The sequence below is a fragment of the Erinaceus europaeus genome, chromosome X (assembly GCF_950295315.1).
Source record: "Erinaceus europaeus chromosome X, mEriEur2.1, whole genome shotgun sequence".
NCBI lineage: Eukaryota > Metazoa > Chordata > Mammalia > Eulipotyphla > Erinaceidae > Erinaceus > Erinaceus europaeus.
Genome location: NC_080185.1, coordinates 22,539,318 through 22,564,368, shown reverse-complemented (window position 1 = coordinate 22,564,368; position 25,051 = coordinate 22,539,318). Strand labels below are relative to the sequence as shown.

General features: G+C 42.8%; 1 protein-coding gene across 3 annotated transcripts in view; it reads left to right on the top strand.

Annotated features, from left to right (window-relative positions):
• The first annotated feature begins 508 nt into the window (after positions 1 to 508).
• Positions 509 to 25,051, top strand: part of LOC103127103 (integrator complex subunit 6-like) — a 63,803-nt gene continuing 39,260 nt past the window's right edge. Inside the window, exons 1-2 of one of the 3 annotated variants that reach the window (XM_060183071.1) lie at positions 509 to 1,010; positions 1,145 to 1,222. In XM_060183071.1, the coding sequence (XP_060039054.1) occupies positions 900 to 1,010; positions 1,145 to 1,222 (189 nt within the window). In that variant the 5' untranslated portion in view covers positions 509 to 899. The remainder of the gene's footprint in view (positions 1,011 to 1,144; positions 1,223 to 25,051) is intronic. The other 2 variants (XR_009547528.1, XR_009547529.1) reach the window with 2 other exon arrangements.

Below are 25,051 nucleotides of genomic sequence, written 5' to 3'. Positions count from 1 at the left end.
CGTTCAGCCTGCTTTCTCAGGAGATATATGTGGAATGCAAGGCCAGTCATGGATCTGAGAAAAGCGATCAGGAATTGAGAGGGATCTAAAGGAATGCGAGCAGGTCTGGCCAGGAAAGAAGTCTGCCGCTTCTGAAATGTTTTGGTTTTAGCTACTGGCAAGATTGATGGATTGCAGTTAGCAAAGCGTTTTCTGTGCAGCCTGTCCAAGCATCTGCTTCTGTGCTTCTGTACAACTGTTGCTCAAATTGACTCTTTTTTTCCAACAATCCTCTTTAAAGGGCGACAGAGGATCTATCCTGACCACCCTGCGTAAGCATCACAACAGTTTTCCAGTCCTTTAAAGGAGAATGTTAAGAGGGTCCTTAACATTTCCCCTTACCCCCTGCCTGAGTTCAAACTTCAACTCCCAGGGTTTGTCCAAGTCCCACCCCCTTGCCTGTCATCTAATGAATATGCAAATGTACCATAATTGGCAGCCAATGGCGTGGGTCCTGGTCACATGGTGCCTGTGGTAGGTGAGCGGACAGAAGTTGTGTGTCGGTGAACAGAGACGGCTCTCATTCTGGGGCGAGCGCTTGAGTGAGCGCGGACGGATGCTCCGGAATCAGCCCCAGTGGCGGCGGCGGCGGCAGTAGTGGTGGCCTGAGAAGAGGAAGGGGGAGGGCCCCGAGGGCTACACACGATCACACTTGCAAGTTCCCTCAGAGGGCGAGGAGGTGGGGCTGCTGAGAGAGGAGACCCGGAGCAGTTCCATCCGTCCCGTCCCGTCTCCCCCCTCTTCCTCTGGCTCCCCGCACTCTGGCTCGGCGAGAGTTCGGGGGTTCGGGTGGCGGCCGGCGGCAGTGAGAGCAAAAGAGCCAGGAGTGTGGGGACACGGAGCCAAGGGTGCGGGGGAAGATGCCCATCTTGCTGTTCCTCATTGACACGTCCGCCTCTATGAACCAGCGCACTGACCTGGGCACGTCCTATTTGGACATTGCCAAAGGCGCTGTGGAGTTATTCTTGAAGGTAAAGGGAGGGGAGGGGAGAGATGGGGTGCGCTCCCGAGGGCTGGGGGTGGTGGTGAACCGGGGTGCTTCTGTAACGCTTGCATCGCCCCCTCCTCCCTCCTTCCCTTCGCGGCCCCCTCGTCCGTCCCTCAGCTGCGCGCCCGGGATCCAGCCAGCCGTGGAGACAGGTACATGCTGGTCACCTACGACGAACCCCCATACTGCATCAAGGTAAATGGGTCATCGAGGGGGGGTGGCGCGGGCGGGAGGGAGAGCTGGTCGCCTGGGGCTGTTAGCCCCCAGACCCCCTCCCCGGCCCCCGCCCCGGGTCGCCCTGAGTCGCCCCTTAGGGGCGTGCGGGGGGAGGGGGTGGCAGAGGGCGGGCGGAGCGGTGCCGTCGGCGGCCGCGGAGGAGACCCAGCGGCGGGGGTCTGGGGTCGGGGATCCCGGAGGGGCGGCCCTGGGGAGGAGGCGCCGGCGAGCGCAGCAGCCTCGGAAGATGGCGGACATTTTGCTTTTGTATGAGCCAGAGAGGGAGACTGAGGGCGCTGCTGAGATGGGAAGGAGGGAGGGGACCAGTGGCGGGGAGGGAGGGAGGGCCGGAGGGAGGCTGCGGGGCGGGCGGGCCCGCCCCTTCGGGGCGCACTACGCGCCCTGCTGCGGCGGCCTAGGGGCCCGGACTGAGGTGCTCCAGGCGGGCGGGCAGGCGCGCGGGCTTTCCCGAACCCCGGCTCCTCCTCTGGCCCCTCCTTTCCCCCTCCCGCTCCCCCTCTTCCTCCCGCTCCCCCCCCCTTCCTGCCGAGAGCGTGGCACAGTTGCCCGCCGGCTTTGCCTAGCTGTGCTACTGCTCTTCCACTTCGGAGGCCGCGCACCCACCCCCACCCAGTGGTAGACCTGCGCCCCGCAAGGCTCTCCACCCGCAGACTCCCTCCTACCGCCACTCCTCGCTCCCGCGCCCCCGAAACCCTTTCCCTGTCTCCTCTGCAATCAAGCAGGTCAAAGGGCCTCTCACTTACCTTAGCTGCTGTTCGTCATTCTTTGCAGACTGTGGAAACCCAGAAGGGGTGGGGTGAAGAGATGCGGGGTGTACTCCCCCCGCAGACCCGCAGAGCTTTTTAGGGACCGGTCCTACCTATAGACACCATCTACAAGGCCTGTGTGGGTTAGCCCATGTAGGGAGACTTGTCCAGGGAGAAGGACCTGACCACTAGCAGGTAGAATAGTCAAACTTTGCCCACAGGATTCTGACCCCCCCCCCCCGCAGAAAGTGGGGAGCAACTCACCGCCCACCATGGGGTGTTTGCTCCATGTTCCTAAGGAAGAGATAAAAACTGCTTTGCCTACAGTAGCTCAGGCAGATAAGACAGCTCAGACCACGAATTCAACCTGCATTGGAGCCCTGCTTGCATGTGGGGAATGTTCTAATACCATCATCCTTGATGTCTTTTGCCCAGAATCATCTTAGTCCTGAGAAGGCATAGTCCGCACCTGTTACAATCACTTTCAGCCCAGAGAGGTCTTTAAAAGAATGTTTGAAGAGATGCTTGGTTCAAAACCATCTCCCTTCAGAGATGAAAAGGACACTTTGATTCTCCAACTCCCAGTTTGGGTTGGCTGTGTCATTACCAGGCTTCTTCTGGTTTCGATGGTTTCTTTTCAGCTTTTGATTTCTTTTTTGACAGAGCACTGCTCAGCTCTGGCTTATGATGATGCTTGGGACTGAACCTGAGACCTTGGAGTCTTAGGCATGAAAGTCTTTTGCAGAACCATTATTCTGTCTCCTCAGTCCTCCGCTTTTGATTTCTGTTTAGAAAAAAATGGAGCAAGTAGACACCTTTCAAAATGCCATATACTTTTTAATTATTTATTTATTGGATAAGAGACAAATCAAGAGGAAGAGGGAGATAAGGAGAGAGACAGACACCTGCAGCCCCACTTCACCACTCTCAAAGCTTTCCCCCTGCAGGCAGGGGCAGGGTGGGGATCAAACCCTGGTCCTTGTGCACTGTAACGTGTGCTATCAACCAGGTGTGCCACCACCACTCCACCCCCTTTTTTCTGTTTAGCTAAATGAAGACAACTTTTCCAGCAATCCAAATGTGACTGATGTCCAGCATTTTATAGTATCATTGTCCGTGTAGGCAAGCCTGCCTCTCAGCACAGCCATCCCCAAGAAACAGGGTTGTAGAGCTCAAAGTGAAGGGTGGCCCTTAGGAACGAAGGCAGTAATCTGGAGAGAGCAGTCCAGACCTCTGACTCAGACCTAAAGCCAGGCACGTGATCAGTGATATGTGATAAAAGCATGCCATCAAAACCATCAAAGACAACTTGGGCTGTTCTAGAAGGGCCTTTGTACCCCATTCACTGTCCTGAACTTTAGTCATTGGACAGCTTCTCTTGAAAACTTTTATGGTAATTCTATATATATGAAGTGTTTTACTTTCTTCTTTTTTAAACATTTTTTCCTCCAGGTTTATTTATTTATTTATTTTCCTTTTTGTTGCCCTTTTTTTGTTGTTGTTGCAGTTGCCATATACTTCTTAAAATGTCAATTTCCAGGGACTGGTTGGTTTAGCACATATGTTACAGTGCGCAAGGACCTTGGTTCAAGCCCCCCAGTCCCCACCTGCAAGGGAAAGCTTCACAAGTGGTGAAGCGGGGCTGCAGGTGTGTCTCTCTGTTTCTCTCCCTCTCTATCTCCCCTTTTCCTCTTGATTTCTGGCTGTTTCTATCCAATAAATAAAGATCAAAATTTTTTTTAAAAATTCAGTTTCCCTAAAGAGTGTGAACTTTTTTCTTTTACATAGAAATGCAGATCTTTGCACACCCTAGCTATGCACATCTATACCCTGTGAGTATTACTACAGATAAGAATTCATCCTTTGTAGTTCTCCTTAATTTGAAGTAATGAAAAGGATGAACTATCAATACAAAGCACTGTTTTGTTTTTCCTCCAAGGAATGGCTTATTTAACATTTTCCTGAATGCCAAGAATCATCATTTAAAGCTCGTTTTTAGTAGACATTTAAAAATCTCTATTAACATAGATTTAACATTTGTTTACAATATAAAAACAGTTTTTGTTCTACAAAACTCCCATGGTGATACTTTATCTTTGAGAAAGGAAGGTTTCACTCTCTCAACAGTCATCACTACTCTTTCTTTCTTTTTTTTTTTTTTCCCTCCAGGGTTATTGCTGGGCTCGGTGCCTGCACCATGAATCCACTGCTCCTGGAGGCCATTTTCCCCCCTTTTGTTGCCCTTGTTGTTGTAGCCTCGTTGTGGTTATTATTATTACCATTGTTGATGTTGTTCATTGTTGGATAGGACAGAGAGAAATGGAGAGAGGAGGGGAAGACAGAGAGGGGGAGAGAAAGATAGACACCTGCAGACCTGCTTCACAGCCCGTGAAGTGACTCTCCTGCAGGTGGGGAGCCGGGGGCTCGAACCGGGATCTGCTGGTCCCTGCGCTTTGCGCCACGTGCACTTAACCCACTGCGCCACGGCCCAACCCATCACTACTCTTTCTTTCTCTTTTATTCTTTCTTCCTCCCCCCTCCCTCCCTTCTTTCCTTCCTTCATCCCTTCCTCCCTTCCTTCTTTCCTTCCTTCTTCCCTTCCTTCTTTCCTTCCTTCCTTCTTTCCTTCTTCCCTTCCTTTCCTAGCATTGCAGTCACACTAAACATTCATTCTTTCACCTGTTTTGTCCATAACTTATTCTGGGTTATCACATACTCTTTTTAAAAGGATTTCCTCCTTCCTTCCCTCCCTCCCTTCGACAAAACAGATAGAATTTGAGGAGAGAGTGAGAGAGAGATGCTCAAGCCGAGGTTTTTGCATGTGGTGTGTGATCAACTGGGTGCACCACTGCCAGCCCCTCCAAGTGATTTCATTTATTTATTTGAGAAAGAGAGAGAGACAGAGAGAGAGAGAGAGAGAGAGAGTCCGTCCACAGAACATCATTCTGGCATTATTGCTATCAGGGATCAAACTCAGGACCTTAGGTGTAACCGTCCAACACTTTATCCCCTGGACCACCTCCTGGGGTGCACTTCAAAATCTTCATACTATTTTTTTAGTGATTGTATAACTTCTCCACAACATTTTAGAAACTCTAGATGTTTCTGTGCATAGAGAGGGAAGGCTAAATTATGTTTTTAGCAGGAAATTCATCTGTTAGTGTTACCCTGACCTACTTCGAACTGCTTTTTTAGAGTCTTATTTTAATTTTTTATTGGCTTTATTTATTTAACCAGAAATTGAGAGAAAGGAAGACAGAGAGACACCTGCAGCACCGCTTCACCATTTGTGAAGCTTCCCCTTGCGGGTGGGGATGGCGGCTTAAATTTGGGTCCTTGCACACTGATGTGAGCTCTAACCAGGTGTGCCACCATCCAGCCCTGTGAACTACTTTTTAATTTTTGTTTTTTATTTTTTACTATACTGAAAAAAAAAACATTCTCCCAAGGTCAGTTTGCTGGACTTTTTTGTTTGTTTGTTTTTGTTTTCTCATGTAGGCCAGATTGGGGAAGATGCTTTGTATGATGCTTTTTAAAAGGTATTTTTAAAAAAGATTTATTTATTTTTTAATGAGAGAGAGATCTAGAGAAGGTAAAGAGAGATACATACAGAGAGATATCAGAATACAGCTCAGCTCTACGGTGTATGGTGGTGCTGGGGACTGAACCCGGGGCCTCAAAGCCTCAGACATAGAAAGTCTTTTCCAGAGCCATTATGCTGTCTCCCCTGCCTGTGTAATGTTTTCAATCACTGATAATTTTTTTTGCATTCTTACTTAGTATTCATGCTTTTGCAAGGTTATGTATGTTTTATTTTTTATTTTTTTAATTGTAAATGATAGCTTCCTATGCTGGGAATGCTCAGTGATCTTAACGATGTTCTAATTTGGCCATCTATACCAGAATGACTGAAGGAAAGCCATAATTTGGTAGTTTTTTCTTTTGACTGTGTTTCTTTCAGCCAATCTCTCCTATGTTTTCCCCCTCCCCCCAGCATGTGGTAGCTATTTGTTCTTTTGCTCTTTAAGATCTAGCCATTCTGGAAGGTCTGAACTTTTAGAGTATCTGGTGAATCTTTCTTTTATTTTACTGTAATCTTTCACTTGCTAATAGCTGGAAGTCATGAGTTTCTGCATACTGTTCCACTGATGATCACAGATCTTGCTCCGGCTGTCAAAAGGCATCTTAGTTCCTGCTTAAAGCTTTCCCTTAGGAACCTGAGGTCTTTTCAGCAATGTGATGATCTCTAGAATTCTTTTTATTTGTCTGCTGGCTTTTCTGCAGCATAGTGGGATGTATTTCCTAGTTTTTGAGCTTGAAGGACCATTGTTGAACTCTTCTCATGATAAGTGCTTATTTCTCAGGTCTTGGCTCTGTTCAGCTCTAAACCCTGCAGTATGGATTTCATTTTCTACTAGAAGACTCTACTTGATTGACTTTCTAACAGGCACAAGTTGTGCACTTGGTTGGGAGGTTTTCTTTTTTTTTCTAACAGGTGTGGGACTATTCCCAGTATATCTACTTACAAGTTCTGATAGTCAATTTAGTTGTGAAAAGTTACTGTAATTGGATTTTTTCACTAATGCATACTGTTGAGTATGTGAATATAGTATTTCACCTAGGACTTATTAAGTCCTTCTGCATACCCCTTAGGACATGACTGTGTGCTCTTTTTAAAATTAGTCATACCTGTTGCATTTAGCTTTGCATGAGTAGAACTAAGTTCCATTTGGGGACCATATAAAAAGCATATGGAATGCAACATTCTTACTACATGTGTTTCAAGTGTTGTTTTGTAGACAAATTTTATATATGATGTAGCAATTGTGAACACTATGTTTATGCAATGAGATCTTAAATGTACACAGCTAGGTGAAAACCTTTTAAATATATACTTTTGAATTTCCTTATAAGACTTATAATTATACCCTTGTAAGACTACTGTATGGTTTTAACAAGTGGGGTTGGTTTTTTATTTACATAAGAGTGTTTAATAGTTTGGACTGGGGTCCTATAGTCTTGTAAGTTTGGGTTTGTTTGCTTTTTTCTTTTTTCTTTTCTAATCTAAAGAGAGAGGTGGGTAGCATTGAAGCTTCCTTAAATATGGTGGGGGCCAGGCTTGAACCTGGGTCACACATATGGCAAAGCAGTGCACTATCCAAATGAACTATATTTATTTATTTACTTACTTATTTATTTTAATTTATAAAAAGGAAACATTGACAAAACCATAGGATAAGAGGAGTACAACTCCACACAATCCCCATCATCGGAACTCCGCATCTCATCCTCTCCCCTGATAGCTTTCATATTCTTTAACCCTCTGGGAGTATGGACCCCGGGCCACTATGGGTTGCAGAAGGTAATTTAACAAGCCCTGGTTTGGTTTTGCAGTGAATAATAATTTCCTGTTACACAGCAGATGTCAGGAGTCTGCTTGTCACTACTTCTAACTGAATAAATTGAGGGCACCAAGGAGACTGTGAGGTATGAGACCAGGTTGTACAATAAGTATTCGAAATGTGTGCCATGTTGGGAACCACTTTAGTTTTCTCATTATTATAGGAAATGCTTCCTTTTAAACAATGAACAGTCACTTCTCTAGAAATAACTGATATATACATATACATATACATATATATATATGTTTTTCCCCATAAATTGGAAGAGATGTTTGAAGTAAGCATTACAAGACCTCTTATTTGAAACTAGAGCATCTAACAAAGTCAAACTTCCCCTTTAAGTGTTTTTTTTTTCCCTATCCCGTAGCTCCCTGCATCTGCTATCTGCATGCTTTTGTCACTGGATTAGCACAAGGTAGCCTTTGGCTCACAGGCTTTGGAAGTAAACTTATGTTTTTTTATGATGTGTTCCATTTATTGCTACTTTAACTAAGACATAACTTTTTCATATGCCCATGAGTGTATTTTATGAGCCTTCTTTGAGAGAGGAGTGGCTTTTAAAGAACCCTTTTATTGTGGTTGAAAGCTAAGGAAGTGTTTTGGGTGAAACAGTAGCAAGAGGGCCTGTGACCTGGTACAAAGGAAAGTGCTTTTAAAACTCAAGATGCCACAAAGACGCTGTATTGACTTTTATGATGAATTGTTTCTCCCTGCTTTTTCTCCCTTTTCACTATCCTTGTTGGCCATTTGAGGTGTACAGTGGTAGTTATTTTGAAATAAGAAAAGGTAAGGAAGCCATCCACAAAATGAAAAGGTCAGCTACTGAATGGGGAAAAATATTTGCAGGTCCTTTATCTGATGTGGGTTAATATCTAACATATACAAGGCATTCATAAAACTTCATAACAAAATAATTAGACTTTAAAATACACAGAGAGGGGCTGGGTGGTGGCTCACTCTGTTGAGTGCACTTGTTAACATCCTCAAAGACCTGGGTTCAAGCCCCTGATCACATGTCGGGGGCAGGGAGGTGGTGAGCTGCATGAGTGGTGAAGCAGTGCTGCAGGTATTTCTCTCCCTTTATATTTCCTCCTTCCATCTCATTTTCTCTCTGTCTCTATTCCAATAAATAGGTTAAACATTAAAATAGATTCATAAAAAATAAAATCAAGTGGGGGGGCAGGTGATAGTTCACCTGTTAACAAATACACTTTACCGTGTGCGAGGACCCAGATTCCAGCCCTTAACACCACACGGGGACAGACATGCCCAACACACCTTCCCTGAAGGGTGGGGCTGTGGTGTCCTTTCTCTCTTGTCTCTCTTCCTCACCTCTTCACTCTCTGTGTCTGAGATTGAAAGGAGTAATAAAAAGAGCAGTGGAATCATGCAGGCACGAGGCTCCCATGGGGGAAAAAGTAAATAACATAAAAGCCACAGAGGATCTGAACAGCCACTTTTCCTAAAAAAAGACATACAGCAGGTCAACAGGTACTTGAAAAGGTGCTCCACATCACTAATCAGGGAAATGCGAATCAAAACCACTGTGGGAATGGGAGTGCTAGTCTCAGGCCCTGAGCACAGCCCAGGTTCACTGCCCAGCATCACATGGGAGCTGCTCTGTCACCAGAAGAATCTCCAGTGCTGTGGAGTCTCATTTTGGGGGGTTTCTCTGTCTCTTTCTCTGGATGAAAAAATTAAAAGTGGCCCAGAACAGTGAAACCAGGCACATTTGAGGCCCTAACTCTACAGGCACAAACAGAACCCCCCTGTGAGATTAAGAATGACTATTATCAAATAAGATAACTGACTAGAGGATGTGGAGATAAGGGAGCCTTTGAGCACTACTGGTGGGAATGTAAATCCTGGTGGGAATGTAAAGCGTTACAGTTACTATGGAAACAGTATGTTGGTCCTGAAAACAAACAAACAAACAAAACAACTGGGCTATTGTGGCCCTGGAGGTGGCACAGTGGATAAAGTATGGAACTCTCAGGTATGAAGTCCTAAATTGGATCCTTGACAATGCATGTGGCAGAGTGATGCTCTGGTGTGAGCTCAGTGTCTCTTTCTCTCTCAGAAATAAATCTTCAAAAAAAAGTAATGAACTACCCTGTGATTCTGTAACTCTACTTCTGAGTATTTATCCAAAGAAAAATGAAAACACTAACCCAAAAGATATATACTCCTGCACTATGTTCATCGCAGCGGTATTTACAGTAGACAAGATGTGGAGACAATTGAAGTGTCTGAAGGATAAAGCAGTTGTAGCATATATATATATAATGGAAAAATATTAAGCCATAATAAAAGAACCAAATTCTTGCCATTCATGACCTTGGGCTTGGGGGGGGGGGCTATGCTGAGTGAAATAAGTGAGACAGAAGTCTAGGCTGTGATCTCACTTAGATGTGGAATTAAAAAAAAAAAAAAAGCACCTAAACTCACAGATGTAGAGAACAGATTAGATTGGTGGTTGAGAGGTAAGAAGAGTTAAGGAGGTCAAAGGTATAAGCTTTTCTGTTATATAATAAAGCATGTGTTTGATCCCCAGAATCACAGGTACCAGAGTGATGCTCTGTTTCTCCACCTCCTCTCATAAATCAGTAAATACATCTTTAAAGAATACAATATGCAGGACCAGTTGGTGGCGCACTTGGGTAAGCGCTCACATTACAGTGTGCGAGGATCTGGGTTCAAGCCCCTGGTCCCCACCTGCAGGGGGAAAGCTTCACAAATGCTGGAGCAGGGCTGCAGGTGTCTGTCTGTCTCATTCTCTATCTCCCCTTTCTCTCTGTCTATCCAATTATAATCAAATAAAAATTAAAAAAAGAAAAGAAAAGACTAAAACAAAGCATGAAGACATAATAGACAGCATGGTGCCCTTAGTTCACACCTTATTTTAAATTCACTAAGAGAATACATCTTAAATGGTCCCATCAAAATTTTATTAAAACATTTATTTATTATATTTGTTATTTTTAAATTTTATTTGTTATTTATAGTGGGCTACAAGATTGAAATATTATAGTTTTTTTTATAGTTCCACACCACACTCACCACCAAAATCTGTTTCCTTACCTTACCACCTCCCAAAGATAACCACTATATTCTCACAAGTCTTAGAAACAGTTTGCTTGCTTCTGTTTTTTATTTCCTCCAAGTTCATATGTATCCAATATCTAGGATCCACACATGAGTGAAACTATCCAATAGTTGTCTTTCATCTCTTTACTTATTTCACATATTTCACATAGCATAGTGACCTCTAGTTCTATCCATTTTGTCCCCAAAATACACGATATCATCTTTTTTATTGCAAAGTAGTATTCCATGGAATATATGTCCCATAACTTCTTTAGCCTGTTATCTATTGATGGGCATTTAGGCTGCTTCTTTTTTGGCTAGTATGCATATTAGGGCTATGAGCACATGGGTGCATATGTCCCTTCAAATGAGTGTTTCAGTCATTTAGATAAGTGCCTAAGTTTGGTATTGCTGGGTCATACGGTACTTCCATTTTTATTTAAGGACTCTCCATACAGTCTTCCAAAGGGGCTGTATCAGTTTGCATTCTCGCCAGCAGTGAAGCAGAGTTCACTTTTCTCCAGAACCTTTCCAATAGCTATCACTTCCTGGTTTGTTGATGGAAGCCATTGTCTCAGGTGTGAGATGGAATCTCAGTGTAATTTTAATTTGCAGCTCTCTAATGATAAGTGAAGTGGAGTATTTCTTCACATGTCTGTGGGGTATGTGTATTATATCTTCTATAGAAAACTTTGACCCACTTTTTAAAAAGTGATTTTCTGTGGCTATGTGTTGGGATGAATGTTAATCAGACTTACTGTGATCATTTTGGTTGATATATATATCTCCAGTATGTAACATACCTGAAACTAATGTTATATATCATCAAATAAGATAAATAGAAAGTAAATGCTTAGAGACTTTTATCTCTTTTTCTTTTTTTTATTCTTTTTATCAAATGAAATATAGGTTACTGGAAAGAATTACAGGAGTGAGGTAGCACTCTGGCTGGTAGCTCCTTTATACATGGTCATTAGAGAAATTAGAGCTTAGGGCCAGGTTACCAAACACAAGGACCCAGGTTTGAGCCCCTACTCCCCACCTGCAGTGGGTCCACTTCATGAGTGGTGAAGCGGGTCTTCAGGTGTCTATCTTTCTCTCCCTCTATCTACCTATCCTCTGTTAATTTCTTTGTCCAATCTAGTAGAGAAAGAGGAGAGAGAGAGAGAGAGGGAGAGAGAGAGAGAGAGAGAAAGGAAAGAAGGAAGGAAGGAAGGAAGGAAGGAAGGAAGGAAGGAAGGAAGAAAGAAAGAGAAAGAAAAAGAGAAAGAGAGAAAGAAAGCAGGGGGAAGCTGTCAGGAGCAGTGGATTCCCGTTGCCAGCACTGAGCCCCAGCGATAACCCTGGAGGCAAAAGCGGGGGGGGGGACTTTAGTGAAAGTTACTGCAATTAACTCTTTGTCATTCATGTGTTGAAGATGTCATTCTATCCTTTGGCTTGTGTGTTGTTTTGGAGTGAATAAAATATTCCTTATGTGAAAAAAAGGAGTTATTGGTAGAAGACTGCATCACTGGGCAAAAAAGGCAGTGCTATCTTGAGACTAGGCACCATCTGGAAGCTGCCTGGGGAGTGCAGACATCATGCTATCCTGTGTGTTCTTTACTCTGATCCTCTCCTGTATCCATTCATTCTTACTTGCACCTCTCTGTGTCAACTCTCCTCATTCTTCAGCTGAATCAGTGTTGCAGCAGCCACTCAATGGGTCCTCTTTCTATTCTTGCTATTCACTGATTCTTCCTCCTTCTCATTGCCACTTGATGATTTTTTGTCTGGTGGCCTGACCTCCCCCCACCCCTTATTTTTGTTTCGACCAGAGTTAGTCTTTTTTTTTTTATTGTGGGGGATTAATGGTTTACAATAAATATAGTTGTTGATACATGTTTAAAATTTCTCAATTCTCTGCAAGACAGATTCACCCCCACCTAGGTCCACCTCCACAATCAGGAGGGAACCTGAAAGTTCTCTGCCTCCCCTCCCCCCCAGAGCTTTTTACTTTGGTGCAATACACCTAACCCAGTCCAAGTTCTCCTTTGTGTTTCCCCTTTCTGTTTTTATTTCTCAACTTCTGTCTATGAGTGAGATCATAACATATTCACCCTTCCCTTTCTGGCTTATCTCACTTAACATGATTCCTTCAAGCTGCATCCAAGATGAGGTAAAGAAGATGAATTCATCATTCTTAACAGCTGAGTACTATTCCACTGTGTGTATATACACACAACTTTCTCAACCACTCATCTGTTGTTTAACACCTGGGTTACTTCCAGGTTTTGACTACTACAAATTGTGCTGCTATGAACATAACTGATCTTTTCGGATGGGTGTGTTGGATTCCTTAGGATCTATCCCCAGGAAAGGACTTATCAAGTCATGGGCTAGGTCCATTTCTAGCCTTGTGAAAATTCTCCAGACTGCTCTCCACAAGGGTTGGACCAGTTTACATTCCTGGTAGTGCAGGAGGGTTCCTTGGCCCCCACAGCCTCTCCAGCATTTGTTGTTGCTATCCTTTTTGATGTATAACATTCTCACAGCAGTGAAGTTGTCATAATTTGTTGTCTTAATTTGCATATCTCTGACAGTCAGTGACTTGGAGCATTTTTTCTTATGTCTTTTGGGTGTCTTCTTAAGTGAAGATTCTGTTCATATCCTCTGTTCTGTCTTCTTAAGTGAATATTCTATTCATATCCTCTGTTCATATCCTCTCCCCACTTTTGAATGTGTAGAAGTTTTTGTTGTTGTTGTTTTCTGTGTTTGGCGAGCTTTTTGTATATTTGGGCTATTCGCCTCTTGTCTTATATATAGCATGTAAAGATCTGTATTCTGTAAAGTGTCTCTTTGGGTGTTTTTCTTTTTTTTCTATGCAGAAGCTTTTCAGTTTGATGTAGTCCCACTAGTTTATTTTTGTTTATATGATTTAGCCTGAGTTACTGAAGATGAAGTAAAAAACAAAAAAGTCATTGCCCTACTGAAAATCCTGCAGTGGTCTCCCATTACACTTCAGAGTAAAAGCAAACCCCTTAGCCTCCCTTCTAGATGCTGTATGACCTGGCTTTATCTTACCTTTCTGAGCAATTGTGCCTCTACCCTTGTTCTCTTCTCATAGACTTCAAGCTCCAGCTACATGGGATATTAGGTTGTCATCTCCATACCCAACTATGGCTCTTACTTCTGTGTCATTGCCTATGTTGTTCCCCCTGCCTGGGACACACTGATTGAACTGACATGCCTCAACCCTCAAAAGCCACCTCTACATTCTCAAAAGCCACCCTGTCCTTCTGTCTCACCCCTATTCCAAATAGTGTAACTACTGTTTCTATGGTCCAAAAACATGTTACCCAGAACCTAACTATAGAAGTTAGCATGTTACACAGGGATTCACAGTATCTGTGCTGCCCTTCCTAATATGAGCTCTTTAAGGACATATATTTAAACTTCTCTACATTTGTATCCCAAGTCCCTAAGTGACTATTTAGATTTTAAATGGAATTCAATAAATGAACAAAACATTTCAAGCAATATACTACTGTAGAAGCTCCCAGCTCCCCTGCTCCTCCTCCTCTTCCTCTTCTTCTTCCCCAGAGGGTGATCATTCTTAACAACTTCATATGCTTGCTGTTTCTCACAGCAGCATTTTCATTTAGATTAGGTTTCCAATATGGCAGTACCACATTTCTACAAGACCACTGTAAAATAGTGACGTTATGCGTTTCCCATCTTTATATGTGCATGTAATCATCCTTCCCAGGCCAGGATACAGAATATGTCCATCAACCCAGAAGATTCTTCTTACTTCTTCCTGCTATCTCTCCCTCCCCTGCAAGTTACTGCTGGTCTGACTTTAATCACCACTGTAGTGATATGATCAAAACAGTGTTTCTGGATGATAAATCTGGCAGTGAATTATCACCACTGCAACCCAGGCATTTATTAACCACATTAGAACACCTTTCCTGAACCAGGTTTTGTTATAGATTTGCTATAGACAGGTGTTTTCAGGCTTTGCTTAAGGTGACACAAAGAAAGATTTGATTCAAGGAGAGATCAGAAAATTCTAAGACTTGGTCCAGGGATCTGTCAAGGACAATCACTGGGGAAAGGTGACAGAAAGAAAGTGAACTAAGCAGGTGCTAACAAGTATGGATTCTTTTTTAAAAAATCTTTTTGGTATTATTTTTATTTATTTATTGGATAGAGACATCTAGAAATTGGGAGGGAAGGGGATGATAGAGAGGGAGAGAGACAGAGGGACACCTGCAGCCTTGCTTCATCACTCGCAAAGCTTTCCCCCTGCAGGTGGGGACTGGGGGCTCAAACCTGGGTCCTTACTCATTGTAACATGTGTTCTCAACCAGGTGTGCCACCACCCAGCCCAGAACTATGAATTCTTAATCTAAGATTTGGGAAAGAAGGAGAATGAACAGTGGCCCTAAAAAAGTAATTTTTTTGTCAAATCAAGATTCCCAACTCTCTGAGATCGGATTGCAAAGGGGCTCTGAAATTTGTGATTTGTCATTTATGTATTTCTTCTGGGCTGAAGGACGATGAGGCAGATTTGAAGAGAAATAGGTGAAGGCTAGTTGTCTCTGTGTTTATTTGGTTATGAGCATCATTATTATTCAGAAGTGTAGGTTGTAGTGGTTTAGGAGAGGGCAGAGTGAGATGTGGGAAAGACTAGAAGCTGCTGAAACTGCCTATTTCTGCTTTAGTGCTGGCCACTGGAGAATTTTTGACATTGAAATTGGGACTGGGAAGGGAGAGGTGGCAGAAGGTCAGGGCACATGTAAGGAAAGGGCACAGGTTGCCCTTTTCAGTTTGCTTTTGATACAGGAAGGTGATTAGAGCCGCTCGGAAGTCAGGCTTCTCACTTTCAAAAGGTAGTCAGACCTTGCAGCTGTTCGGCATGTCATATACTTTGCAGAGAAGGACAGGACTGAACGACCTTCTGTCTGGGGGTTGAGGGGGGTGGGGGGTGGGGGGTGGGAGGGAAAAGGGAACTAACTGACTAACTGGTGTAATGTAAGTCCTTAAGTGAAAAACCTCTGTTAACATAGCTTGTTCCCTTTGAGCAAAAGTGTAAACCAGAGATCCAGGCAGCCTCCTTGTGTGCTGTTGGAAGCTTGGAACACACCATCTCCTGGATATGATCTTCCCAATGGAGATTAGGTTCTCAGACCTTCCTCCCCAGGAAAGCCTTCTTTAAATCTTAATGCTGCTGAGTGCTACAGCTATTGTGTTTTGTTATTGTTTCCACTGGGTAATGGGTTTGGGTTTCCAAGGTGATGGGTTAAAAGCATATCCTTCCTGGTTTCTTCCTTATAATTCATGGGTGGACTAGTGGTCACAGTTAAAGTTGGGGACACCAAAGAGAGTGAGACACTGAGGTGGCAGTGCAGATGACTCTTCAAATATATCTCTCATGGGGGCAGGTGGTGGCACACCCAGTAGAAAGCACACATTACCATGCACAGGGAACCAGGTTTGAGCCCCCCAGTCCTCACCTGCAGGGGTTGGAAGCTTCAGGAGCAATAAAGCTGTGCAGGAGTGTTTTCTTTCCCTATCCCTCCCTATTTCCTACATTCCTCTCAAATTAATATATATATATATGTATATATATAATCATTCTTGCATCAGAATGATTCTGTCTATTGTCCATTAGACACAATGGTTATTGAGCACTTGAAAGGTGACTACTCAGAATCAGTATGTATGTCTCCATATATATATGTATGTGTATATATATATGAACTCATTAACAATTTAATGTTGATCATGCATTTAAATACTATTTTTGATATGTTGGGCTAGTTGAAAAATACAATTACATATTCATCTCTGTTAGATGACAGTGTGGGCTTCTATTCTTTCTTCAGACATTTATGATGCCCATACCCTTGAAAGTGTGTCTGAAGAAGGCTCCTTTCTCTTGAAGTTCTGTTTTAAAGGAACACTGCCATAACAAACTTATTTATGCATGAAAGGTTATCATAGAGTTCAGAATTGATGGGTTGATAACTCTTAGCCAGGGGCAAAATATGAAAGTATTTCATTCTTGTTTGTATCAAAAGCCCGTTTGGTTGCTTAGGCTTTCGGATGCAGTTGGTGATCTGACTGGTTGGGTTAGACTTTTTTTCCCTTTTCTTTTAATGAACTATATATGCGAACTAAATTGTGCTTCCATGTGGCACTCAGTGACCTGTGTTTTTAGTGTTATTAGAAATGTGGGGGCCAGGTGGTGGCAAACCTAGTTAAACACTCATATCACAGTGTGCAAGGGCCCGGGTTCAAGTCCCTGGTCCCCACCTGCAGGGGGAAAGCTTCACGAGTGGTAAAGCAGTACTGCAGATGTCTCTCTGTCTCTATCACCCCTTCTCTCTCAATTTCTGGCTGTCTCTATCTAATAAATACATAAAGATAATAAATTTTTGAAAAAAGAAATATGTAACATGTTTCCTTACACTGACAAAGCTGCTTACTCTAAGACTTTCCAGGACCAGTATTCATCAAGAAGGGTAGGATAAAGGATAAATTCTCTAGCTTGGTGTAGTGTAAACTCTAAGAAACAAAGGGGGGTTTGTATCATTGCTTTCATTAAAGGCTTGAAGTTCCCTAGCAGAGCGTCTCTTATACCATAGGACGCCTTGTATAGCATTAAAAGGAGGGGGAAGGCCCCCAGGCCAAGAGGGCTCACATGATTATTACTTTCTGGAAGCTTAGCCCTCCTAATGGGGATTATAGAAGTGATTATGTTATTTTTATTATTATTTTTTGTTATGGTAATAGCTTCCATTTAAGAAGTGAATACCAATGTCTGTTTCTGACTTGGGTTGAAAGTACAGATATGCTAATGAACAGCATGTATGGGGGTGGGGAGGATAGAATCTTTTTTTTTTTTTTTAATATTTTTATAGACCTAGCTTGGGATCCACCTAAAACCCTCTTAGAGCTCAAAGTGTTAGCTGGCTTTTGCAGATGCGAATTGACTTCTATTTACTTACTTGTAATAATGAACAATAATGTAATAGCTTTGTAATAATAGCAGCTGACATTTACCGAGTAATGCTTATTTAGGGCGGCATGCCAGTGAATGGAAAGCGCTTGTTCCATTTAGCTTCCCACCCAGCCTCAGTGGTTGGTACTATTACTTTCCCTATCTAATGGCTAAGGCCTAGAAAGGTTAAAGTTAAATGCCGTGAATGAATGGCGACCCAGGTCTGCCTCTATTCCAGAATCTTGAATAATGAGCCACTTAATTTTTTTTCTGTCAATGATGGTAGAATATTCTTTTCAATAACTTCATATATATATATATATATATATATATATATATAGAGAGAGAGAGAGAGAGAGAGAGCCACCAATGTTATCGCTGGGCCTTGGTGCCAGCAGTATTGAATCCACCACTCCCAGTGGCCATTTTTTCCTTTTTTTTTTGTTTCTATTTTATTTGGTAAGACAAAGAGAAATTGGGAAGGGAGGGGGAAATAGAGAGGGAGAGAGAAGGATGGACACCTGCAGACCTACTTCACTGCTAGTGAAGCACCCTCCCTGCTGGTGGGGAGTGGGAGCTCAGACTTAGGTCCTTGCACATGGTAATGTGTGCGCTCAACCTGATGCCTCATTGCCCGGCCCTGCTTTTCAATAACGTCTTTCTTGTGGTTTTTCATTATGATGTATGTCCTGGAGCCATGACATTTATTTTTAGAATTGTGCCAAATTTTGTGAGGCAGAGAGGCGGGGGGGGGGGGGAGGGGGGAGAGAGAGAGAGAGATAGAGAGAGACCGAGTACACAGCTTTGAAACTCCCTTCAGTGCAGTGGGATAAGACAGTACACTATCCAAGTGAGCTATCTTACCAGCCCTAGAATTTTGCTATTCTCTGTAGTTGCTTTGTTATGACAGCTCTTGGTATTATCATAAGCACTCAAGAAACAGAAGTTAACTACTGGTGGTCTTGTCAGCTTTATAATTTCCCTCTTTGTAGGTGAGTACTGTGGTGTATTTGTCTTGTGAAAACTTTGGTCTTTGATGTCTCACAGGCCCCTACTTGGGAACAGATGTGGAGTTGCTGGGACGTTCAGAAGATGGAGCTTGAGTAGTAGATACATAATAAATCGGCAGTGAACACTGAGGACTAGTGAACTAGCCTGAATGAACTCTCTAGAAAGAGTGGTAGGCCTTTAGAAACCCAACTTGCCACCTTCACCTGTCTCCTGATAAAGGCTTTTTTGGTTGGGAAAGGAAAGGTAACCATAAACAACCACTTAGTTTCTTCAGATTCACCACACTATGAGCGTAGGCAGGCAGACCAGGTTTTGTAAAAGACCTGAATGCAGAACTCACCAGAAAAATGAATACTGGGTGATCTCACCGACAGGTGGTACTTACGCAAGGAAAGAGAAAGGAGACATGGGGAAAAATTTGGGCTAGGGGTGGCATATTGCAGCAAAACAAAGAACTCTGGACTAGGAAGAGATGTGGGGGGGCATTGGGTATCCAATTGTTGTAAATGATGTCCAATTAAAATTACTTGTCAAGGCAAAAAGATAAGGAGTTGAAGCAAGGCATCTATTCTTTTGCAAAAGGGCGTGCCACCAACAGTGGTTGTCAGGCAGCAGCGTGCCCCCCTCAGCCTTCCCCCATCTTTTATACCTGAACTGTCTCCTCCACCCCTGGGCTGGGCTTCAGAGCTCACAATCTCCCTGCTGCCTAAATAAGGAGAGGAGGAAGAGAGTCTGAGGGTCTCTGCTGGAGGATTAGCAAGCACTGCAAGGAGCTGACCTAAAGAACACAAAACTACTGGCCACAGGTGGTCAGAGATAACAATTTATAAAAAAGAATTTTGGTACTAAACAGTTTTTCTATTCATGTTATTTTGAAGAGAAGACATAACCAACTCCCACACATTGAAAGATGGTGAAGAGAGTCTTCGCCTTCTGGTAGTAGTGATGTGCAGATACCTATCATGAAGAGGCAAGAGACTGTACCAATGTATCAACAACTGTCCTGTAAAGCATTATTTCCTCAACAAAATGATAAAAAAGGAAATCTCCACTTGGCTATTGGCCCAGCCACAGGTTCATAATAAGAATGTCAGAGAGCTTCCTTATGGGACAAAAGCCTTTTCCTTCTTCTTTATATTCTATTTGCACTCACCCTGGATGGAAAACTAGGCATTGCTCATCTTAGATCTTGTCCTTCCATCTTTTTCTAGGACTTATCTATCATCTACTCAAAATGTCTCTTCCATCTGTTCTTTCAACTCAATTTTGGTTGCCATCACTGTAGTGCAGGTCCTGATCCTTTATGCTTTGACCATTGTAACGATTTGTAGTCTCCCAGATTCTGACTCTGTCCACACCAACTGTGATACTTCAAAATAAAAACACTCTCTGCAAACAAGTTCTCAGAAAGTCCCTATACCTATGGGAAATCTTCAGCCTATTCTGTGATCTGCTCAACATACATTTAGTTCTCTCTCACACTCTTTCTTTCACCAGAGTACTGTTCAAGCTCTGGCTTCTGGCGATGCTGGGGACTGAACTTGGGACCATTGATGCCTCAGGTGTGAATGTGTTTTTGCATAATCATTATGCTATCTCCCCATGAGTTTTTAGGAACTATGTTCCCATCATTTCTCCACTTAGCCAGAGCCCTTTCTTATGCTCCCACCCCATCCCAAGTTTTGTCTTTCCTGAAACCAGCCCTAACAACAGCAGTAAACCAAAGGAAGGGAGCTTGAACCCTGAGAGCTGAAGGCCTGGGGGAGGAGAGAGGATAAAGTATTCCATTAAGGGTGTGACTTGAGGGGGGAGGGGAAGCACTTAAAAATGCTAATATATGTGAGGAAGTTGCTGAAGGGAGAGGAGGCGTGGCTGGCCTTTAGTGGTTCATTAGCCTGAACTGGACTTAGGTGTTTTGATTTAAATTGGCCAAAAGTTGCCTGGAGGCACTGCTTGTTTAATGAGAAGCCCAGTGGAGATTGTGTAAAGTGGAATTCTGGGGAGACTATCTAGTCTTGAATGCAGCAGTGGTGTTGGAAAGTTGGGAGTAGCTACTGTTTTATTTCTTGTAAGAGAATGCTGAGAGGGCCAGGTGGTGACTCACCTGGTTGAGCGCACACATTAATATGCACAAGGACCGGGGTTAGAGCCCCTGCGCCCCACCTGCAGAGAGGATAGGTCTGCAGGTGTCTATCTTTCTCTCTCCCTCTCTCCCATTCCCCTTTCGATTCTCTCCTCACTGTCGAATAATAAAATAGAAAGGGGGGAAGGGAGGAGGGGAATGGCTGCCAGGAGCAGTGGATTTATAGTGCCTGCACCGAGCCCCAGTGATAACCTTGGTGGCAATTAAAAAAACAAAAAGTGCTGGAGCTACGTGGAGCAAAAGCTCTCCTTTCTTTCCCCCTTACCCTCTTACATATGTGTAAATTCCATTCTGTGGTGTTGTTTTTGAGCTGTGTTAGAAGTCTACACCTTCCCAGGGAACTGAAATAAAAGGCAGATCTTAAAAACTGGTCACCATGCAGATCACACCATTCATCAGCACATAAATCACAGACAAACCGTAAAACACAATTTGTGGCACTTAGCTCTGGAAAGAGTGTTAGAAAGGAGAAGTCTTGGGTTCTTGGCCACATTCTGCAACTGATTAGATATATATATGACCCCAGGCAAGTCACTTAGCCTTTTATGGTGCCAGTTTCCTTATCTGTAAAGTAAGGGGATTAGACTAGATTATTTCTAATTTCCTTCCGGAGAAGAACAGGAGAGAATTGAGTAACTGAAAGGCAGGAAAGTAGAATAACAAGGCTTGGAATTCAGGGTGATTTCAAAATCACTTTAAATTTTCCAATACAGTTCCTGTACATGCCTAATGTGCTGTGTCTCATTTTTAAGAATTAGTAGGTAAATGCCACTTCATCTTAATGGGTGTCATTCCTGTTGTCTGTACCAATTTAATGTTTAAGACAGATTTCTTTTTCTTCTTTCTTTTTAGATAGAGAGAAAGGGGAAGGAGCAGAGGGAGAGATTGAAAGAGACCACAGCACCAAAGCTTCTTTCAGAGTGGTGGGGGCCCAGTTGAAACCTGGGTCTCACGCATGGCATAGCAGTGCGCTGTCTGAGAGATTTGCCAGCCCTAGGACAGATTTCTATCAGTAATTACCTCTGAGGAGTGGAACTGAGAGTTTGTTGAAGAGAAAAACTTTGTATTTCAGTTGGGATTTTAAAAAAATGGATGTTTGTTACTTTTATAGTGTAAAAAAAAAGCTTATCATTTCTGAGAGAATCATTTAAAAATTAGTCTAGATGAAAGAGATGCTATACAGTATGATCTTCCAAAAGGAGTAACTAGCCATTCTACTTCTTTCTCTCTTCAACTATTCCTGTTATCTTGGGTGACTTGATCTGTCCCTGTGTATTTTTCTAAGGTCGCTTTTATTAAATTTTCTTTTTTGCCTGTGTGTTCAGAAAAATGTTTCCTGTGCCCTAGGAGGTGGCTCAGTAGATAAAGAATTGAACACTTAAGCATGAGGTCCTGAGTTTAATCTCTGGCAGTGTATGTGCCAAGGTGATACACTCTGGTTCTCTCTTAAATAAATAAATACGTAAATAAATAAATAAGCTAGGGAGATAGCATAATGGTTATGCAAAAGCTTTTCATGCCCAAGGCTCTGAAGTCCCAGGTTCAGTCCCCAGCACCATCATAAACCAGAATTGATCGATGCTCTGGTTCCTCTCTCTCTCTCTCCCTCTCCCCCCACCCCATCTTTCCCTCTATCTTTCTCATTACAGTAAATAAATTAAATATTTACATAAATAAATATTTCCTACTAAAAGAGGACAAAGTCTAAATAATTAACCATATGATCTGCATAAGGGATGTTATTCTTTCTGATAATAGCTATTGGGCAGCTTGGGAAATGACTCAGTGGGTAAAATGTTAAACCCTCGAGCATGAAGTCTTGAGTTCGATCCCCAGCATCCAATTTGTACTTGTGATTATACTTGTGATTGTTTACCTCTCGAGTTCTTCTCTTTCTCCACCTCTACCCACTCTCTCACTCTAATAAATAAATCTTATAAAAATAGATTCTATCCAATAGCTACATTGATATGATTTGAGACTAAAGAGGAAACTTGTAACATTTTTATCTGACAGATTTAAGTTTCTAAGATTCATTTTTTATAATTTATCCTTCTCTGGTGAAGATCAAATTTATTTTGATCTAATACTTTTCAAGCGAACCCTGGGTAGTGTGCTACCATATTATTTTATCCTAATTCCCTGAGGATAAGAATGAAAAACTCATAAATGCATTTTGCAGATATTTCAGACTACTCTTTATGATTGTTCAACCACTTTTTTTAATGAAGTATGTTAGATAATTTAAAGAGACTGGTAACACAGGATGATGAACAACGAACTTAGCATTGATAGAATCAGACTTAGTAAATCATTTCTTTGTCCAGTGTATTTAAAAGTATGTGGTCATTAGTTTCTAATTACCTGCTGAAAAAAACTACTCAGCAAGCCAGATTGTGGCACAGGTTGTGAAGAAAACGTTCTTCAATGTACTAGGGCAGGTATAGGGGACCATTATTCAAACAAGGGTCATTTGGTTATTTGTCTTTATTTATTTACTTATTCCCTTTTGTTGCCCTTGTTTTATTGTTGTAGTTATTATTGTTGTTGCTATTGATGTTGTTGTTGTTGGATAGGACAGAGAGAAATGGAGAGAGACGGGGAGAGAAAGACACCTGCAGACCTGCTTCACCGCTTCTGAAGCGACTCCCCTACAAGTGGGGGGCCGGGGGCTTGAACTGGGATCCTTAAGCCGTCCTTGCCCTTGGCGCCACCCACGCTTAACCCACTGCGCTACCGCCCAACTCCCTATTTGGTTATTTATAACATAATTCACAGACCATACATAATGATCAACTTGAATATTAGCACTTAGAATAGCTATGAAAAAAATCTTTGGTTGCTTTGGCAGGGACAGACCAAAAAATTATACAAGATGTGTACAGTTCCTGGGCCAAGCATGCCTCACTCCATACTAAGGGGTTAATTTCTTTCTTTCAACTTGGAATATAATGCATTTATTAATTTTAGGTGTAATTGTATATATATTCCAATTTTTTAAATTCAATAAATTGTATTTAGAAGTTAAAGTGGTTCTAATATGGAAGAATATATATATATATATATATATATATATCAAAGAAAATGGTGAGGCCTTTGGAAGTGTGTTTTTCCTGTCATGTGTTAAAACATGTTTTTTGAAAATATTTATTTATTCCCTTTTGTTGCCCTTGTTGTGTTATTGTTGTAGTCATTATTGCTGTTGTTGTTGGATAGGACAGAGAGAAATGGAGAGAGGAGGGGAAGACAGAGAGGGGGAGAGAAAGACACCTGTAGACTTGCTTCACTGCTTGTGAAGCGACCCTCCCCCCCGCAGGTGGGGAGTGGGGATGGGATGCTGGAACCAGGATCCTTAGCCAGTCCTTGACTTTTCACCACCTGCGCTTAACCCACTGTGGTACCGCCCGACTCCCAAAACATGTTTTAAGATGAAGAGAGTTAAAACTGTGCTGGGTTGGCCAGATAGTTCACCTGGAAGGGTACCTGGGACGCAACTCAGGTATGTTCAGTTCCCACTTCACCAGGGGAAGCTTCAGTGCTGTGGTGTTTCTCCTGTTCCTTCTGTCTCCATCCCTGTCTTTCTATCTGAAAAAGTTGGTTCCGAGTGGTAAAACCATCACGCTGACTAAACAAAACAAACAAAACAGAAGAAGAAGAAGAAGAAGAAGAAGAAGAAGAAGAAGAAGAAGAAGAAGAAGAAGAAGAAGAAGAAGAAGAAGAAGAAGGAGAAGAAGGAGAGGAAGAAGAAGAAGAAGAAAATATGTTTGCAAAGAGATATCTCCCACGAAGAGGACAGTTTGATTAGTTTCTGTTTTATAGAAGCCATAAGAGGGTCGTGGAGGCCAAGAAGGTGGCTCAATGCAGAGGGCATGCCTTGTGTAAGTGATGCCACTGGTGCTACCCAAAATGGTAAAGCCATGCTGTGTTTTCTCTCTTTCTCAGTACAAATAAGAAGGAACTGTGCAACACTCCACACCAACAATAACAGGCAGTTCGTCAGCCTAAGGAGGCAGAAAGAGAAAGAGAGACTCGTAAGAATCTTGAGAGCAAGAACAGTGGGTAGAGGGACACCTAGGCTGGGACATAGGGCCAGGGGAAAAAAAAAAGACAAGAGCACAAGGGCTTCATCCCACCTCCTTCTCCCTTTAGAGCTGGTGATATCTCCCAAAAATACGCCAGGAAGGAAAGGCCGTGGTGCAGACCATAATGGTCAGCACATAGAGGCCAGCTCAGAGAGGACAGAGCAGTAAGAGTCACAACTTCCATCTTGCATTCAACTCAAAACATCCTGCTAAATGCCAAATTTGAGAATGGGCCAAAAGAGTGCTGTAGTAGATTCTCAAATTTTCCTTCACTCATTCAGTGAATGTTCAGTAAGTGTACAATGGCCTTCATATAAGCCCATATAGG